The 20,959-nt window shown below is 40.3% G+C and overlaps 1 protein-coding gene across 1 annotated transcript in view; it reads right to left on the bottom strand.

The window, feature by feature from the left end:
* Nucleotides 1-558: 558 nt before the first annotated feature.
* The window catches only part of LOC144719476 (phosphatidylinositol 4-kinase alpha-like), a 67,889-nt gene continuing 47,488 nt past the window's right edge, over nt 559-20,959 (bottom strand). Inside the window, exons 31-57 of the mRNA XM_078595427.1 lie at nt 20,839-20,862; nt 20,448-20,540; nt 19,784-19,940; nt 18,611-18,738; nt 17,985-18,143; nt 16,486-16,637; nt 15,529-15,636; nt 15,012-15,139; nt 13,153-13,311; nt 12,858-12,937; nt 11,729-11,922; nt 10,949-11,039; nt 9,813-9,980; nt 9,049-9,102; nt 8,561-8,681; nt 8,130-8,259; nt 7,374-7,444; nt 7,143-7,215; nt 6,761-6,831; nt 6,475-6,587; nt 6,178-6,282; nt 5,120-5,245; nt 4,028-4,148; nt 3,180-3,339; nt 2,106-2,195; nt 1,697-1,780; nt 559-1,246 (exon numbers count right to left, since the gene is read on the bottom strand). Of these exons, the coding sequence (XP_078451553.1) occupies nt 1,195-1,246; nt 1,697-1,780; nt 2,106-2,195; nt 3,180-3,339; nt 4,028-4,148; nt 5,120-5,245; nt 6,178-6,282; nt 6,475-6,587; nt 6,761-6,831; nt 7,143-7,215; nt 7,374-7,444; nt 8,130-8,259; nt 8,561-8,681; nt 9,049-9,102; nt 9,813-9,980; nt 10,949-11,039; nt 11,729-11,922; nt 12,858-12,937; nt 13,153-13,311; nt 15,012-15,139; nt 15,529-15,636; nt 16,486-16,637; nt 17,985-18,143; nt 18,611-18,738; nt 19,784-19,940; nt 20,448-20,540; nt 20,839-20,862 (3,012 nt within the window). The 3' untranslated portion in view covers nt 559-1,194. The remainder of the gene's footprint in view (nt 1,247-1,696; nt 1,781-2,105; nt 2,196-3,179; nt 3,340-4,027; nt 4,149-5,119; nt 5,246-6,177; nt 6,283-6,474; nt 6,588-6,760; nt 6,832-7,142; nt 7,216-7,373; nt 7,445-8,129; nt 8,260-8,560; nt 8,682-9,048; nt 9,103-9,812; nt 9,981-10,948; nt 11,040-11,728; nt 11,923-12,857; nt 12,938-13,152; nt 13,312-15,011; nt 15,140-15,528; nt 15,637-16,485; nt 16,638-17,984; nt 18,144-18,610; nt 18,739-19,783; nt 19,941-20,447; nt 20,541-20,838; nt 20,863-20,959) is intronic.

Below are 20,959 nucleotides of genomic sequence, written 5' to 3'. Positions count from 1 at the left end.
ACATGTCTGAAAACAAGTATTCCTTGAAGGAGGCAGATATTCAAAGATAATTATTTTACATAAAGAACTGCTGGTTTGATAAATCGGTTAAACTAAAAGACACGTAAACACACACAATCGGCCTAGGTTATAATTATTTTAAGGCCAAAAGCAAATCACTAAGTGCACCCGATCTTGGAAGCAAAGCTGACTTGGATGGGTAACGACCAGGACTTGCCAGATGTTTAAAGCATGGTACTGCGAGGTGATTTGGAGATGGTAGTTGAGTAATGGATTCTTGAGTCTGTCTGACTTTCGTTACCACCTCCTATATGTGGTGAGCTCTCTCTGGGTTTTCTGGTTTCCCTGCACATGCTGAACACATGTTAATTGAATTGGCCAAATAATCAAATTCCAGACCCTCCTGAAAAAAAATATTTAGAGTTGTTAAAAATTTCCTGGGTAAATAATAATTGGAATTAATCCCTCAAGTAATGTTCAGACCTATGAAAAGTCTATAAACTGTTTGATATACTGACACAAGCGAGGGCATACTGTACAGACAAAAGTTTACACGTATTGTGATCAAAGAGTGGTCGCTTTTATTATTTTGTACATTTTTAGAACAATGCCGGTATTTGTCACAGATATATTTTCTAATTATATTTTATTCTCAAGAAAGTTTCATATCACAAGTTTAATTTAAAACAATATTTGCACACTCATAATTTTACTGTAAACTACTGAACAATCTACCACACCTTTTTGATATGTTTGACATATAAAATAAAAGGTGAGGAAAACTATAGGGCTCATGATATATCATCAGACATGTAAAACCAAGCACACATTGATCTTTTGAAGAAACAAAACATGAACGGGAGTTGCTACAGGTGTTTTTTTTGTTCGCAATCACGGGATGAAGTTTCAAGAATCGTAACAAGAGGTTTGTGCAAAGTGCTTCGAAATTACGTCTATCATTTTGTAACTTAAGAGCTATACAACGAACTACAATTTCATGCAAAGTACATCTGTTGCATCACCTATTTTAAGATGGAATAAATGATAATTAGTTTATCATGCTCTTGGCCTGAACTAAGGCGGCATGGAAAAGAATGTGAGTAGGAAGTCATAATTTCAAAATAATTAGGGAGGTAAAGATCCTTTATTACAACGAAACAAGAAAGTGCAAAGCTCCAACGTGTGAACATTCAGCTAATATGGAATCTGATTCTGGTAGTACTGAATCATGTCGTACGTCTTACTCCTGTGAACACAGAAAGAAAGGGCGGTGAGCAAAACGGTCAAGATATCATCTTGTAGAATGTAAGAAAACAAGTCTTTAAATTGTAAACTATTTTAAGGAAAATTTTCGATTTAAAGCTTTCGTGACTGCAGGGATTCATCTTCTTGGTTCTTTCAGTAAAGTTCAGATGCTGTTTTTCCGACAGACCTGTTCTTCACCTGAGGACGGCTGCTTGCGTTGTGGCCGAAACGTCGTGAGAATTATTTTATTATGTTTTATTTTTATTATTTTTTTATTTCCCTTCTACGTGACTTTACCGAAAGAACCAAGAAGATATTTTAAGGAATGTGAATTCAATTAAAGAAACAGTACGAAAATATGCAATGTTCAGGTGATTTCACAAACGCATCTGGATCAACAGGCGTTCAAGGATGATAACACGAACACACACGAGTGAAAGGTAACAGGTACCTGTTGCTGAGGAAGCAGTTCTGGATGATTTTGATCATGTAATTTGCTGCATCTCGCTCGCTCTGGTTTGGTGCAAATCGTTGTCTGTTTAGGGAATCAAATAAAGGTAAATGTGAACCACAATTCTAAATGGTCATTACTTTTGCTTCAACACTGGCAAGAATTGATCTGCTCTTAATAATACGGTTACGGCATCTTTACCTTCTGCAGGTAACCAAATTCTGCACGATTTTAATTGTGCTCAACAACCTTTTCAGAAGAACGTATGACATCTGTGGGTTATCTGTGGAACTTTCTAACTGAAAATGTGGTGGGTACTCCATCCTAGAACATATAAGGCATATTCATATATATTAAATGCTACAACGAACGTCAATGCTTCGGTGTAAAGCCATGTACTTGTTCTTACTTAAGAAGCTTGATGGTCTGGCCTCTGAAACATGGCAGACCAGTATCAAGCATGAGGGCCACCAAAGAAATGACTGCATCCATGTATGGTCTGTTAATGAAAGAATATACAGAAAATTAAGTTCATACCAACAGCAATCAATATTACAAATCTTGTAACACTAACATTATTTTAGCATGCTGTAATGTTTATTGCACGTAAAAATGGAGAAAAAACAGGATGAGAAACGTAATGTGATTGCAATCTGTTGACGGTTGAATATTTAGGCATTAATTGACTTCTCAGGAGTAATAAAAGGCCTACTTGTATCAAAGAACATGCCCGAGTTTGAGGTACCACGTTGACTGTAAAAAAAACATTTACTATTAATTAAAAAAGTAAGTGGACCTGGATGGCCTATTGCACAAGGGCCTGCCAATTTACATGTTCATTCCACTGATTCCAAGAAATGCTCGATTTTCAGTCTCACCCAATGTAAAAGCCAAGTATTATTCAAAATATATTTTCTTTTCCCCATTTTAATTGTGATTGTACAATCGTTGTCATTGCCACGAGGCAAAGTATCCGTTCGGATCTCTCGCAGAGCAGCGCAACCCTTTGTGTTTGAGCAGTGCTTCTCAACATTTTTTATTCTGCGGCACACTTTCAAACTTGCTCCATATCTTCACGGCGCACTGCTTGCCCAACTCTGGGTGTTGGGCACGAGGGGGTTGAGAGGGGTGGGGGCTGACACTGCAACCAATGGTGAGGGGAGGGCAGGAGGTCTGCGGTGGGGGTGGGATCGGCCACTGAATGGCATGAAGAGTTTGACTGTCCTAGCTTGCGAAATGTGAGGTTATTCGATAATTCTGAAAATAACACGGCACAACAGGCACACTGGTTGCGTAGCATTGTGTTACAGATTGGCCCACAGAAGTGTATATCACAGATATACCTCCGAAATGCCTTCTCGTTACCTCTGGACAATCAACTCACTGCACAATCCCGAACCCCGGTTCAATCAGCGCTTGGAAACTCTGAGCCACTCGGCCACCTCAAAACTAAAAAACTCTCAAATAACGCAGTAACTTGTACCTGACGGCCAGGTATCCGCGGACACACATTTCCATGAACCACTTGAATGGGGTGGCCTCCATTTTGCCACCCATGATCATCACCATCTCGTCTGTGAGCTTGATGTCTGGCTCCCAGCCGAGGTTTCCGCCCGGGGAGCTCTCAAACATGAACCCAAAATCTAACACACAAGCACAGACACAGATATGTTTCAAGTGTCATTTGTTTAACCAGGTCAGGACTCAAGAGACCAAGGCAGTCTGATCCAGAGGATTGACTTGGGGCATTAGTCTGCCAGTAGAGGGTGATGGTTGCGGTGTATAATCCTAATTGAGTAATTTGCAGGTAATTTTAGATTTGGCAGATGTGAACCCTGAATCCAGCACACAATGGCTTACTTTTGCCAATGACTTCAGAGAGATTCGACCCATGAAGTTGTGAAAAAAGCAGTGAACACAAGGACATGTCACCATTCTAAAGATAGAACATGTAGCGTACATGGACTCCTATTCTTTGGTTCTTTCGGTAAAGTCACGTAGATAGAAATATTAAAATGAAAAAAAACTCACGACATTTCGAGCGCAACACAAGCGGTCTTCATCAGGCACCTGATGGTTTTTATTATTTTAATTTGATTATTTCTATCTACGTGACTTTACCGAAAGGACCAGAGAATATGAATTCCTGCAGTCACGAACGCTTTAAATAAAAATTTAGTAAGTTAACTGTTTAGTAACGCAATACGCAAAAATGCATTTCTGTGATAATGTACCACTCTAAAGCGAAACCACACTTTTAATTTTCCAATACTGCTTGACAATCATCGCAGTGCACTGAGCACACAAGTACACAATGCAATTGTCTCGTACCGATGTGAATGAGATGCCCCTGGCTGTCCAACATGATGTTTCCATTGTGGCGGTCTTTAATCTGAAGGAGGAAGAGAAGCAGGCTGTACGCTGCCATGCTGCGGATGAAATTGTAACGAGCCTGTGGAACAACAAATATAAAGCGGTGAACGGTTACAAATTTCACGACAGACGCACCACAACAGCCTAGACAATACACGTAGAGTCAATTTAATAAAGTGATGAATGCTCATATTTAGCATGGCAGAAATAATTTTACTCAAGCAGTGTTAATTAGTTCCCGCACCTCCAACTAGCACAGTTGGCTACGTACGGTGCAAAATCATTTCAACATACACATATTTTGATTTAAAGCTTTCGTGACTGCAGGGATTCATATTCTTGGTTCTTTCGGTAAAGTCACGTAGAAGGGAAATAATAAAAATATAAAACAATAAAAATTCTCACGTTTCGACTGCAACACAAGCAATCATCATCACCTGATGATTGTTGAATATTTTTATTATTTTATTATTTCCCTTCTACGTGACTTTACCGAAAGAACCAAGAATATACACACATTTATTCTGGTAATTTAACGACAATCGAAACATCCCATTTTGACCCGAAAATGTAGTCTACAGCATGACCGCACACCATGTTGTAACACTGTAACGTCTTAAGAGTACTCTAAAAGTAGCAATAACCATTTTAGCTCTTTAGTATTACTTAAGGCTCTGAATAAAGGTCCAAAGGCAACTCAATACCACCCCCTGGTGTATCTAATTGGTATTGACAAAGACGAGAGGAATACGATAAAATAAATATATGCACAAAAGGTCTCATTCTGCAACCACCAGATTGGCCTGAATGATTGGTAAGGTACAAAACGATTCATCAGTACAATTACCATAATGATATAATTAAGCCTGTACGAGTTAACTGATAATGACAATACACATTCAGAGATTATATCAATACAACTCAACCATGTGTTGGTAGTGGAGGACTATTGGTGATGGCATGACTATACGTGTTCACCGTTATAATAGCTTGGTGAAACAGATGTTTTGTCTATCTATTAATTGTATGAACATGAGAGAGATTGCTCACTTTTTGGAAGGCCTCCGTGGACTCGTCTCCGTACTGGTTTCGGAAGTACTCGTACATTCCGATGTCTGTCTGGCGACCCAGCTGGTCACGGGACTTGCAGTCTGGGATGCACTCTATGACACCACACTGAGGGCAAACACGCAACAGCCTTGAGCATTACCAATAGAGAGAAGGGAGTCAAATCAACCAAACACGTGAGATTATATGTTGTCTTCTTGGTTCTTTCGGTAATGTCACGTAGAAGGGAAATAATAAAATAAAACATAATAAAATAATTCTCACGACGTATCGGCCACAACGCAAGCAGCCGTCCTCAGGTAAAGACAGCGTCTGAAGACGCTGTCTGAAGACGCTGTCTTTACCTGACAGACCTGTTCTTCTTCAGACGCTGTCTTTCCGACAGACCTGTTCTTCACCTGAGGACGGCTGCTTGCGTTGTGGCCGAAACGTCGTGAGAATTATTTTATTATGTTTTATTTTAAGTATTTTATTATTTTCCTTCTACGTGACTTTACCGAAAGAACCAAGAAGATGAATCCCTGCAGTCACGAAAGCTTTAAATCGAAATTATATGTTGTGTTTGATAAAGATAAATTCTACGCATGCTCTAATAGCTGTTTACATAGCTAAGATAGTTTAGGCCAGTGGTTCTTAACTTTTACTGCAGCCTGCACTGATTTGGTTCTCAATCGTAAAAAAATTATGTTACTAAATACAAAGCAGTTGTAGTTACTTGCCCATGCTTAATTTACGCTTTTGATTAATTACCTTCTAAACAAAATCTGGCCAAGTCTCGCACCCCCAGAAAGGGCATCTCGCACCCCCAGGGGGTGCGTGTACCCCAGGTTAAGAACCACTGGTTTAGCCCAACATATACGTGTTTAATTGTAGTTAATAAACACTTGCATTTTTAAGGAATGTAAATATTCCAGACTTTCTGTGAGTGCTCATGAATGTATTCAGTTATGCTTCAATGGTCCATGTTACAGCTGAGCTATTAATCTCGAAACATATATTTTTTAGCAAAATGCCAACAATCAAACGCTGTTATCACTGACCCCAGGAGAAGTGGCCACCACTCGATATGGAAACACAAACAGATCCATCCCAACGAGCTGGAAAATATTCTTGAAGAGCCCTATGATCTGAAGGGCCAGCATGTCCTGTGTTACAAAGAATAACGGCAAGGACAAATAATGGATGAGCATAGGACTACGATAATTAACACGCTGTTATTTTCAGTAAGACAGCACTGCAAATGACACATTCAATCTGTATTGTAAGTAAAAGTGTTTCATTGCATAACACGTAGTGGTAACGAATGTTGAGGAATTGCATCACACACACACACAGACCTGTCTGCAGTCATCTCCGACTTTGAAGATTGCTGCCTGCCAGTAAATGTCCTCATTTACCTTCCTCTTGTCATCACCAGTGCCGGATATCGACTCTCGCCGGCACATCAAACCTGGTGTTTTTCAAAAGCGGAAGAGGAAACGGGTTTTAATGAGAGTGAGCGTATTCATGGATACAAGTTCTGGTACTTGATCTTGAAGGAAGCCAACCATTAAGAATCTGTCCGTTGATTGCAATACACAAGTTGGAAATGCAGCATTACAAACATTTTGGCACTTCCTGTACCTTCTTTTTCGAGCTCTGAAACGCCGCATCGCTTGACTTTAAACTTGGCCAGGTACGGCGCTTTAGCCGCGCTGAAACAAAACAATGGTGGCAGATGAACACATCGACCGCCAAGCCATTCGTACCACGATGTGAAATCATGGCCGAGTATCAGCAAGCCCAATGTATAGCAATCCCAGAATCCCCAGCCAATTCCAAACCGTTAGTGTCACTATTATATACAGTATATGTATATATTAGGAATACCGGTATTTATGTACAGGTCTGTATATTTGACAATTCTGGACAAAAAGGGGGTTTGGTTCAATTGAAATGTAAAGTGTTAACTTATCCGCTATATATTTGTTGAACATAAACGCAAAGCAAATATACCAGCACTCACCTTTGCATGGGCAACCCGGACTGGTAGTCAATATCCAGCACTATAGCTTCAGGGTTACTTGGAAGGTAGCAACCTGTCATGAAAGAACAAACATTCACTCATACACTTCTTCCAAAGTTTGTCAAATATGCAATATTAGGGTCATCAAACCGATTCGAAAGTTTAGGCCTTCCCTTAATTTCTACTCACACATTTCTGAATGTCAGCAAAGAAAGCGACGTTTTGTATTACCTGGTTCAAGGTTGATTTCAGACAATGCCTTCAAACAGGCAGCTTTTCTCTCTGCGCCCTTTGGATAGGGTCTGTAATGAAATATAATTTTTTGCTCACTGTTATATCATTAAAGTATGAGGGCAACAACATTTTGTATACATTACAATAACCAAATAATTTTAAAAGTTTAATTATCTACTCCAGTTCGCAAAAACACATAAAAGTGTATGTAATTAGGTACAAAAAATACCATAATAAACATTATTTAAAAAAGGTAACTAATTTCAGTTTAAGGCAAACAGCTTTCATCATAATTTCAACTTGTAACATACACAGTATTCATTAACTCTCGTAGAGACTGACTCAAGAGGCACGGGGAACCACAGACAAGCAGGAAGGCAGCCAAACGATGAGCTGGTGCCAACAATTGCCCAAGCTCTGCTATATAATCGAGGTATTATCGGCCACTTAAAGAGCATTAAGATTTTGAAGGAGACTGGAGCACCCAGAGAAAACCCACGCGTGCGACGGGGAAACACCTATCTCATACAGATAGAACAGGTGGAGCCCACATTTGTTCTGTATTGCCTTCTCTTGACAAACAAGGGTACGCCCACTGTAAGGGAGTAATCGCAACATTTGTGCGATCTACCAACTCAGTATTTGATTACAGGTGAGTGCCACCACTGCCCGGGTGATATTCAGAGGTTTTCTATTTTCCTAGTGCCCTATACTGAAGTCCATTTTAGAATTCCACAGATTTACGGAGCATACTTGATGATGGCAGACACATTGGTGATCTTGTTGAAGAAGTCGAACTCGCGCTGGTAAAACTCTTTCGCTGGACCGGACAGCGCATTTGTGATCTCATCGACCAGGCTCTCCAGAGTTTCCCCAATCTCCACTGAAAACGGACACGGGCACAACACATTCACCGTCATAAGATGGGATGAATGTACCATCAAACCAATCCTCAATTTATTCCTATCACCCTACGGATCAATACATAACATAAAAAACACAAGGGACGAACAACCATTTTTCCGTCCATAATCAACATGTGAAGAAGCGGCAATCCAGCAGAAAACAATGGCTCAGGAAAGACAATCGGGTGCTGAAAACGAGAGAAAGTATTTTTAAAAGAGAAACTAATTAATGGACAAGACAAGGAAGGACTTAAGTCCGATATTATAACTGGCACAAACCATCTTTTGTGTGGCCTTCCTCATCTGAGAAGATGTTGGTCTTCATGTTCCATATGAACTGGTGGGCGAGCAGTTGAGATTTTTTCGCAGCCCAGAGTATGTACTCTCTTACGTACCCCATCTGTGAAACACGGGGAGTAGTTTGCACTCAAGAACCAACATTTGTGTACACGCTGTCAAAAATGTCCATGTAATTATGATTATGAAATTCATTAGCACAAGAAACATACTCTTAGGTTACTTCGGTAAAGTCCGTCACCTGATGACGGACGCTTTTGTTGCGCCCGAAACGTCGTGATTTATTATTTTATTTCTATTATTTCTATTATTTTTATTATTTATTTTTACCTACGTGACTTTACCGAAAAAACTTAAGAGCATGAATCCTTGCAGTCACGAAAGCTTCAAATCTAGACACAAGAATCATGTTTTATTACATTGGTAATAAAGAAGTCCCTTGGCAGAGAATATTCAGCTGTGCAACTCACCGTGTCATACCGAACTGCCTGGACAATCTGGGGAATGTAAAACAGGATGGCATCCTGGAAAGAAAGACACACATTTGACACAAACTTTAGTGTTGCAAATCATGAAGCATGTCGTGAAGAAAATTTAGAAATTTGTAATTAACTTGGGTGTGTGCTAACATAGTGACACATTTCATTAACCAATATAATAATGCATTAAATATGTAAACAACTGAAAGAATAACACAAACCTGCCATCAGAGACGGTAGTTTTAAATAGATTGCCATGCATATTGAACACACAAACTGCAGTGTGGCCAATGCACGAATAAAACAAAATCCACCAAATCTTATTCCAATTGTGCCATTGGTGCCATGCCATGAAACAAACTATACTTTCAAAAGTCTCGCAAAGCAGTGCAACACCTTGTGTTAGAGAAGTGTCTGCAGGAGATTCTATTACAGTACTACTTCTTGCACGCTCCAGGGGCGCTATATTTTCCTACCATACCATGCATGGCAGTGTCAGGCATGGCGTTTCCTAAATGAAGTGTCCAACCAAATGTAATAGAAATTTATTTTAGTGAGCAGGCTGTGACCATTAACTCACTATATTTGAAAACCCAGTTTCATCACAGGGGGCTGCCTGGATTCGACCACAGGATCATAGGTACCGGCCAAGTGCTCTGACCTCCGAAATCTTTCGGGGCAACTCTCGGCAAAATTGCGCTGATCTCTTTTGTGCTCGTCAGAAAGTGTGACGTGCAAGAGGAACTGTGGATTACCGGCGGAAAGGAGCGCAGCACCCTCACGGCGTATTGCGCCGTGAGCGGATGCGGTGGGTAGAGGCGTGAGAAGTACGACAGCGCCGTAGGGGGGTCGGTCGGGGCCCAGCACAGAATGTGGCTGAGCTCCGGCGCGTCGGCCTCCACTGTGTGCTCCGTGACCAAGAACTGAAACAACGACATGCCCATTTAATACAATGAAGCCACTGCGCTTGGATTAATAAGAGTAATTCCACATGTTTGTCCACGAAAAGCTGAGTCTCAAGACACTATATACTCTTAGTTTTTTGCAGTAAAGTCACGTAGGTAAAAAAAATAAAATTTAAATTAATAAAAATAAAATAATAATTATTATTAATTTTAATTAAAAATTTTTACCTACGTGACTTTACCGAAAAAACTAAGAGTATGAATCCTTGCAGTCACGAAAGCTTCAAATCTAGAATCTCAAGACACTCTTTCTGTATTGGAATTTTTTGGCCAATTATCTTCATGAGTGTTTTGCACGTGAGAGGGAAAACTGGAATACCCAGAGAAAAATCCGTGCACGGGTCATCTCAAAATCTATCTCTGTGCTGCGATCTTTTAGCCGCTTCACAGCCTAAGTCTACAACGCCTGGCATTCCCAGGCAGTATCACATCCAAGCACTAACCAGGCTCCGTCCTGGATATCTTCCACAACACAGTAAAACCTTGGATTGCGAGTAACTTGGTCTGCGAGTGTTTTTCAAGACGAGCTAAATTTTAAAATAATTATTAATTTGATAAACGAGCGAGGTCTTGCAATACGAGTAGTACGTGTATACGCTTTGTCTGCCGAGCGTCACGTGATCACAACTGATATACGAGTGCTTTGATATACGAGTGCTTTGGATTACAAACACGTTTCCGGAACGAATTATGCTCACAATCCAAGGTTTTACTGTATAATGATTTTGGGTAATTCAGGATGATTATGTTTTTTTTTTATAATGGATGAAGTGTAATCACAGAATGTATTTACCATACAAATGGGCTGACTTGTATATGTACAAACTAAATGTTTAAACAGACTAATTGATCCAACAGGTAGTTGAAGGAGGTCCCCTGATTCCACCTATTCTTATTTGAAAGGTAAAACCGTAAAGAATTGTTACCTTGATTGCTTCAGGGATGTTGCTCACGGCTCCAGGATCTAACCGGACCAGACGAGTCACTTCCTTGGAAATGGCTTCTGAATTCCTGAATCTAAGTTCGAAACAAACGAATCAACGTACTTATGAACATGACATTCATATCACTCCCTTTGTCCAGAGAGAAATGTATGTATTTCTATGCACAGTAAAACCAACACGTGAATTATGATTTACTGTGATAATGTTTGTAACACTTGTTAAAGACAGTGTATATGGAACTGGGGTGTAGTGGTGGCACAGTGGTTAGGGCACGATGAACCAAATTTGATTCCCAGCAACACAGCTAACATCAATGGCAAGTGGGATCTGAAACCATGTTGTCCTCCACCCCTTCACTAACATGTACTGACAGCATTGATGAGTTTGCTAAAAACAACTCCCTTAACTGACAACAAGGCATGGACAGGTCTTCATCCAGCAGGGACAAAGGGCTCAACATGATTATTATTACATGTGATTAATGCATGGTAGTTTTAGAAGTCTCTGACTCCATGTAATTCACTTTGTCAAATATTTTACTCCAGCCGTTAAAATAAATATCTGCTTATATAAGTACAGACCAGACAGCTGTCTACAATAATAGTTTAATTAACCTTTATTAACATGTAGGCTAAGGCCAATCACATCACTGAAGTGTTTTAAAATGTAACGTGAAGTGTTTTATACAGATGGGATACCCAGAGTCACTATACTATTCTTTATCGGTGCCTATCTAGGTGAGAAACCATTTGCAAAACCAACCTGGTTGGCAGCTGGATGGCGAGATAAGGAGAGATGGTCCAAGCGAGGTTGACGTTGTCCCTCCACTGTTTCTCCGTCAGGTTGGTGTACTTGGTGCGCCAAGCCGCCACGTTTTCCTCGCCGGCCGTATCGATGGCCATGTCAGGCGAAGACAGAGAATCGTACCATGTCATCAAGCGCTCAATCTCGCTCGCCTGCCAAAATGGAGGAAAGAAAAAAAATAGAACAGAAAACATGTATGTGTCTCTATGTATCTCTATGATATCTGTCTGCTTATATGTCTGTTATATGTCTGTCTATATGTCTCTGGTTCTGTGTTTTATCTCTCTCAAATTTAGCATTCTCAGGAAGAACGTAATCAACCAGGTAGGGTGTTGACTGTTATGTTATCCGACTCTCTGTTGTATTACATTACGTTTCTAAGTATACTAGATTTGTGTTTCTATTTCATTTCTACCTGGTGATGATTGCTTGTGTTGCAATCGAAACGTCGTATGCTAGTATTTAATTTATTATTTTCTCTTTATACGTGACTTTACCGAAAGAACCAAAGAGTAATTCCTGCAGTCATGAAAGCTCCAAATTAAGAAAACAAGCTCAGTGTTCCATAAACCTCTCTTCCACTGCACAGCCAAGCCACACTGGGGGCTGTACTGAGCCAGCCCGATGCATTTCAGGAAGCGCCAGGTTCTTATTCCACTGCGCTGACTATCATCGCATGCAATTAAAGCGTCATTATCCCAGCACTGTGGACTTGCTTGTCCCCAAGCCAGATTCAGATTTCTTGTGAGGTCAGCGTATCTCACTTTGGTTTTGGCTTGGCACAGCAAATAGCTAATGGAAAACCACCCATGCCGTACGGGCACTGCACTGGTCAGGCTCGGATGTGCAAGTGGAAAAGGTGTAGAAGTCTCCATTTCATAATTATGTACAAAACTATACACAAATGCTTCAGTTAACATATTAAGATTATACAACATTTTTACACCATGCATACATTTGCCGAGAATAGCCTTGGAGAAAAAAAACCTAGGCACACTGGCATGACATAACTTTATTTGCCCAGTAACTTTTAAAAACATTAAAGGGGATATCATGAACTTCCGCCTGCCTACAAATGATCGCGTACCAGCAGAGACAAGAGCAGGGTTCGCCGTTTCATGTAGTACTTGTGCAGCTGGGTACCACGGTTGGTCTTTTTAGATGCACCTGTGAAATGAACATCCATGTAAATTATAGACCAAAATGTAATTGCATTGTAAACGTAACATACAACCGGTGATACAATGTTATGTTTTCAGATGCTTATGTTTTCAGACGCACCTCCGATTAGCGTGGTTGGCTACGTACGGTGCGGAAGAAGTTAAACAGACATTCATACAGCTATGTTCATTTGCTAATGACAACCACACAAACATATGAACCTGATTTTTTGGACAGAGTGGACATTCCGCTGGAGAGAGGCACTGTGTTGATCCAGCCCTGGTTGGCCGGCTGCCGAGAGCCCATGGCCACATCCAAATTGTTACGAGAATCTCCAACGTTCATGACGGTTAGACTGTTTGCGGAGAAGTCTTGTACGTCTGGAGAAGAAAAAACAGAGCTCACACAACAAGACTTCACCACTAGAATTCCCACAAAAACCCATCGATCGTGTTGAATGACCATCATGACATTGCTATGCTCTTCAGGGTACTATTGACCGATATGGCAGAAAGGTGATCAATACCTGCGTAAAACCACAACAACACGATGAGAAAAATAACAGTGCTGTCTGTAACCACCATGCCAGCTGTTTTGCTTCGTGACTGCAGAGATAAGAAGAAGGTTAAACATGGAGCCATGCAGTTGGCAGCTTCTGAAGACAGTCTTATCATGCCTCCAACATGGCCAGACCAAACCATGGCAGTTCACAGGGAACAGATGCTGTACTCTTTAACCAAATGGAATATCTTTGAGAGTTTCTCATCAGGCGGATTACACTGAGTAAAATAAAGCAAAATAATACTTTTGTGTTTATATATAAGTGTTTCAGGTCGGTGAGTTTCAAAGGCACATTGCAACACCTGTTACTAGTTTTGATTAAGATAGGAATTTATATCAAATGTGTATTTAACAATAATAAAATATATAACCTGGCCAGGATTACAGAACATGTGACATCTTGAATCTTGAATTCACCAAGAATGGGATGCTCACAATGTGTGCATATCAAGGCAATGAAATCGCCAACTCATTTCCGAACTGGATAACGGATCACAGTCAAAGATTTCCAGGACTACACCCTGATCCTAACCACACCTGATCCTTGCTCACTACCAAGGCCAAATCATAAGAGACCACATTGTAGAATAGTGATGAATGCAAACTTACAAATAGCACAAAGGTAAAGAAAGTAATGGGGCATTAGAGCAGTGATGATCAGGCCAAGTCATGCTGGTTTCAATGGTTGGATGAAGTTGCACTTCAAAGACTAAAACCTTCAGAGGAGTGGCTTTGCATGCTCTGAGGCCCAGAAGAGGTTGAAGAGACACAGGTTGGGCTGAAGAAGCAACAACCTGAGTCTGAGCTTTCCCTGTGAACTGCATGGTCAGGTGGTGTCGGTCAGCATGGCAATCAACAGGAGAGAAAGGCACTAGGGTTAGTTGCACTTTAGAGCAAGTTAGTAAAATTTGATGGGCATTACTGCATTCTCGTGGAAGTATGAGCAAGGTACACGACAGCAAAACAATTAAAACAAACACAAAAGAAAGGATGAAATGCTTCAGCCTGAAAACATGAAAAATGTATCAATAATTAATAACATCAAGTTAAGTGTGAATTAACAATATATAAAGCAGCAAAAGACACACAGCTACATGGAAATTTAATCCATTGCAGTTTGATCAACAATTACTAGCAGTGTGGCCTCATAAAAAATAACACAATTTTTCCATTTAAACGTGATCTGTGCTCAGCTTACCTTGTCGGAAATCATTATTCCTCTACTAATTTACTTTTGATGTAAAATTAATCCAATTACACTCAGATTAATTCCTTCCAATCAGTCCTCGAGGCTTCATAGTTATCAATTCTAGTTATATATCGATTTAAATCTTTCGTGACTGCAGGGATTCAACTTCTTGGTTCTTTCGGTAAAGTCACGTAGAAGGGAAATAACCTGAGAACGTCGTGATAATTATTTTATTATGTTTTATTTTTCTTATTTTATTATTTCCCTTCTACGTGACTTTACCGAAAGAACCAAGAAGATGAATTATAGTTATGTAGAGACCCAACTCACCAGGTGGTACCAACTGGTTGGCATTCAAGTATTTCTTGTCAGAATACATAGCCATCCAGAACTTGACCATCACACTGATGTCCTCGCGTAGAGCCTTGGTGGTCTGTGTTGGGAACTTGGGTGCAACACTGAGCAGAACAAAACAAGATAAGTTGTATATAGTGGTATTCGACTATGAGATACATAATATGTAGGGCCGATTCGTTTGATGAATACCTTTTTCTTAAACGGATCAGCAATAAATGTACTTGGTAAATACTACCCACCTTTACTTAGGATGCGAAGTGAAATAAAATACGTATGTTACAGCGACATCTACTGAAATGTGTTGTACTGTGTTGTATTGTGATGCTATGTAAAATACAATTTCAATTGGGCTCGCATGCACGTCTTGATAATGAAACAAAATTAAAGCATGTCAGTTTTACCAATGTGAACTCATGGCAATGTATTTGCTTTACTCATCAGAACCATCTGGATAAGTGTAAACAGGACCACAAAGTGCTTTGCAACTCACCTGAAATAATCAAATGCTGTGGAGTAGACCTTCTCCCGTAGTACATTCCTGCCAGTGGCACTGGTCAACACATCCGCATGCAGCATTGACAGGCCCAGAGAGAGAAGCCTGCAAAAGATAGCCACAAATGCACACATTTAGTCATTAAACCATGAAGGTAATACGTAACAAAGAATTGCACAAGAGCTTCACATGACAACGTCAGACAAATAAAACCATGCCGTTGACGAGGAACATGACTCGTTTTAACTTTGAATATTATAAGAATTTTCTTACTGTAAAGCGTCAAAATTGCCACCTGAATGATTTTTTATTTTACAACTGACCCAGAAAATCAAGACAAGTAATCTAGCGCTGCTGTGGAATATTTCAGTACTTTGATAACAATCTTCATCTGCACCATCAGCCATGATAAATCCATTGCCATCTCTTACAAGACGGAGTTGCATATTTTCATTTCATTTATTAGGTATAGCCCTGTGAGCCATGTGGCTCTTGACTCGGGTGCAACCGCAACAAACAAAAACATGAAGTGACTACGCTACAGTACTGGGGGCTGATTTATATACGATGTCACAGTAATCAAGTAGAGGAAGTATGGTAGCTTTTATCAATTAAAAACGGAACATAGGGGGGAAGCAATGTGTGTGTCGATAAAGAAAACCAATTTTTATTTTTGTCTTTTTACCAATATAATCAATGTGATCTTGAAACTTCAGTTTGAATCAAAGATGACCCCAAGATACTTATAGATCTTGACTTGCTCTATTTGATAATTATTTAAGGAATGCAATTGGGGAAAAATAACTTCCTGCTTTAGTCCTGGTGAGAAGCATAGCACCTTGGTTTTGGAGGTATTCAGGACTAGAGCAAATGGAGAGTATACTATTATGCAAATTAAACTCGGGTGTCCTCAAGTGCGACTGACGTGTTTAAGGTAAGTCAATAAAAACTGACTTGAAGCGCGGGCCGATGGCAGCCACGTGTCGGTTGATACCACTGTCGGGCCCTCCCACGGTGAGAGACAGGGAGCGCTGCAGGACACTGGAGAAGATCTCCACCTGGTCGGCGCTGCAGTACTTTGCGATCTCAAACCGCTGCACCAAAAACTGCGAGAGGTGAAAACAACGCAATGACACAAATAAGTGGAAATCAACAAGCGGGTTCAAAACATGTAAATGACGAGAGAACGCATCGCAACAGAAAAGCTCGTGGACGCCGGAAATCAAAGGGTTTCACTGACTCAGCAAATTTGCACTGTGTGTACAAATAGCTCTTGGACTTACACAGGAAACCACCAGTTCAGAAAAACTGCATTCTGGTAATTTTGTCATCGATAGATCACCATCGATAAATTGAGAAAACGTTATCAACCAACAGGCATTAATTACTGTATTATACTGATGATTCCTAATGAAGGATGAGACCGGTCTACACCTGTGCCTGTTGGTTGTATTTATTACATTATTTAGACTAAAGCAGCTCTTCATTATTCACGAATTTAAATGAACTTTGAAACGTAATTTATCTAAATATACCATAAATACTGTATGATCATGTTTAGAAAATAGGGAAGTAAAGATGACGTAAAAGCTGATGATTATTCGATGATATTAATGACAATGACATTATATCACTGTCATACCCATGTGTTATGGGCACCAATCTCTTAATGGAAATTATGATATACATGCTTTGTGATACTTTTACTGTGCAAGGCAATCTATCAAGGCTGTCTGTTGCCCTTGCGTGCATGTGTATGAATCACTGTTTATCAACGTGTCTGGGATGTCCTTCACTTGCTGCTCTGTTACGTGTCATTGTTTAGTTTTCTTTTTTATCCGACTATATTTTTCTCAACTGTGGTTTGTAACGGGCATTCAGATTCCGTGGCATTCACACACTGAATGCAAATACTTCGTGATGAATAACAGAAAGTGATAACCGATTTAATTGGAGTTCAATTACACAAAGAGACTGATTTGTTACAGGAACAGTCATAAATTTCGATTTAAAGCTTTTATGACTGCAGGGATTCATCTTCTTGGTTCTTTCGGTAAAGTCACGTAGAAGGGAAGTAATAAAATAATAAAAACAAGACAGAGTCTCATTCAGACTCTGTCTTCTCGACAGACCTGTTCTTCACCTGAGGACGGCTGCTTGCGTTGTGGCCGAAACGTCATGAGAATTATTTTATTATGTTTTATTTTTATTATTTTATTACTTCCCTTCTACGTGACTTTACCGAAAGAACCAAGAAGAGGAACAGTCATGTCTAAATGTTGTAGGTGTCCCAGCCTGTTGCCAAAACTAATCAAGATAAGTGAGTCTGAGATCAGCATGTCGTGGCTTCTGTAACACCCCAGAACCACACTTTATCATGTATCTGATTGCCACGCCTACATCTTGTTTGGATACACCGAGAGATAGCAAAGATGCATAAGAATAATTGACACCTCAATCCACAGCTGGTGTGGGGTGATGCAAGGAGGGCATGGGCATGGCTGGCTCTCCTCCGAGGCAGCCAGAGGGTCTGCCTCCTTTTGGTCAGGGGAGAAAAGTCCCATGCGCTTCTCCACCGTCATCTGCCAAGCACCCACGACCTCCCGCAAGAACTGCGCAGCAACACAGAGAGAGAGACTCAGGTAACAATGGCAGAGCTGACGGGCTATTTTTGCTGAAGGAGACAACAGTCCGTTGCAATGACAAGTTGACGGCATGTAAATTTAGTGTTTTATACATTGCACCGTAGTAACTAATATGAAGGTTAATAGGTTACTCTGAACTTTTTCTTTCATTTCTTGAAGAAAAATGTATTGGACAGTAATGAGGATTATATGTCTGGTCCACTGAAGACAATCAAGCATAAAAAATATAGAAAAATGTATTTAACTTAGGAGTATATTTTTTATAACATCTCATGGATCGGAAGTACAGTAAATCCATCAACAGTCCATTGTTGCAGGGTTAAATTGGCCATACCCTCAGCAACTCACAGCTATCTAGTTGCCCTAAATAAAGAATCCTTGCATTTCATACAGCATGGGAAAACACACACTTTCTGTTTTGCAACGAGACACACCCTGGTTTCCTGGCATGGCTTCGCGGCAAGCAGCCACTCCCAGCAGGCAATGGCTGCCTCCATGCCAGCATCAGTAAACATCTCTTGTGGCGCCCAGCTGAGATGATGGAGCAGCTGCAAATCACACTCTGAGATAGAAAAAAAAATTAACCCGTAAAAACAACGTTTTTCACTATAAATCCTTTATATGCGTGTTCAATGGGCCACAACCCAGCCCACATTGGTCTTTGAAACGGGCGGCTAGAGTCCTCTCGTCCTCTGGCTTGAGATGGCTGCCACCTATGGGTCAGATGATTGCCTGCCACCATTAAGCAATTGGTAATTAAATAAAAAAAAAATTTACCTAAAAAGTGTAAAATTTTGGAAAAAAAATTTCACGAAAAGAAATTGTCATGCACAACGAGTCTGTGTGCAAAATGTCAGCTCGATTGGATCACGGGAAGTGGGTTAAAAAAACGACCGAAAGATTTGCACGGTCGTAAGCGCGCAAGCAAGTGAACTTAATATAAAGGATTTAAAAAGCATGACACATTATTGAGCCTCACTCAAGTCCTACCCGTATGCTTTGACAAGTTTTCTTTCAGGCTTGCTTAACCTCCCCCCCCCCACTCATTGCACATGTATACATTATTTGAATTGCAGATGTCACTTTTACAGAAGTGTAGCTAATGGCGAAATCAGCCGAAATGTGCCCATTCTCATCAGATCTTGGAAGCTAACCCGGGTTGAGTCTGGAGAGTGTTTGGAATGGTAACAATCCGTGAATGCCAGGTTGTCATAGGCTGTAGCGAGGCTGTACTACGTTCTGGGCAGCAGAGGACAGTAACATGCAATGATGAACTGTAATAAGTTCCAAAGTCGATGCTCTCCGACTTTACCAATCCACACTGACCAGTGTGATGACTTAGCGTAGTGAAGCAATGTTGACCATAATGCACAAAACAGGGTGTTGTAGGCTCTGGGGCTATATTATGGGCAGCAGATGGTAATTAGTTGAATCGCAAAGGGTGTGAATGCTTACACATATAATTTCCATATTCATACTTTGGGCATCTGTAAATGTATTAAATGCCTCTAACTACGTGGATGAAAATAGCTCGCGATTAAATCAGTTTGTATCGTGCACAAATGACAAATGAAAAGTGCACGTAGCACAGAGACCACGCCGGTTACCCTTGCTGTTGATGAGCAGAGCGGCGAGTTTGAACATTCCCTGCGTGTAAGCCTCTGGGTTTCTGGTGCTCAGAGCATCATTGAGTTGTTTTATGAGCAGGCGATTGAGGTCGCCTTGACTTCCCATGATGGTGTACATCTCCATCATCCCCGAAACCTACCAACCCAAAGGAAAGGAACATATACAGATGCAGCACTGAATTTTCCCAGTAGGGATGTGTCTGTGTTGAGATTTAGGCAAATAGGGGCATTTTTTTATGCCGACTTGAGTGCTGTGCTAAACTCTGAATTGGACAATTTTATATGCCCAGAAATTATGGCCACAAAATATAAAAAATATTGGGTAGTTAAGGAAATTATCAATGTCCACTGAGACTAGAATTATTATGTTATCCATAATGTCTTACTAAAATGCTTCTGTCTAAGCAATTAAATAAATAACTGAAAATAAATGTAACAAAGAAGTATAAGCATCTTCAAAATATTTTATTCATGGAAACAATCGGGCTATTTCTAAATATCACTCAGAAGCATAATTCATATCAATCAACAAAATGATTGACAGGTTAGAGTGATAATAGATGTTTTGTTGCTATCTTTCCTTAATGCAGCAATTTGGTTTAAGTGTATCAATTATGCACAGCATTTTCAATCCGTGCCTTACCTCCCCTGCATATCTGTTGCGGAGATTGAGCGATGCCATGAAACTGGAGTAATCCTTCTTCACACAGCCCGGCCGGTCATGCAATAAATTGCTCTGTATTAAGAAATAAGTTTGAGATTATCAATGAACGATCGAGTAAGGAATGGAAAACACATGCCAGATTTTGTTTACCCTTACGGATATCGAAGGCTGTTAGAAACGTTAATTATTTTAATAATTAAGACCAAAACGATAAACATAAAAAAGCATGAAGTGCACCCCAGTCAAAGAAGTCAAATTCTAATCACGGTGAGAAAGTTGGCTCATTTTCCGTCACCTGACCTGCGTGCAAAATTCAGCTGAGCCGATGTGCAATTTGCAAGCAAAAGGCCATAGATCAAAACAAACAAACCTGAGGCAACAGAGACGTAGTTGACTAAATGCAGCAAAGTATGCAGCGTGGCGGAAAAAGGGAGGGGATGTGGTCAGAAAAAAGCCAACGCATATGGGTCAGTGCAGCATGCAATGAGCTA

The sequence above is a fragment of the Lampetra planeri genome, chromosome 6, assembly GCF_965212315.1.
Source record: "Lampetra planeri chromosome 6, kcLamPlan1.2.h2, whole genome shotgun sequence".
Lineage (NCBI taxonomy): Eukaryota > Metazoa > Chordata > Hyperoartia > Petromyzontiformes > Petromyzontidae > Lampetra > Lampetra planeri.
This window is presented reverse-complemented; position numbering and strand designations above follow the sequence as displayed.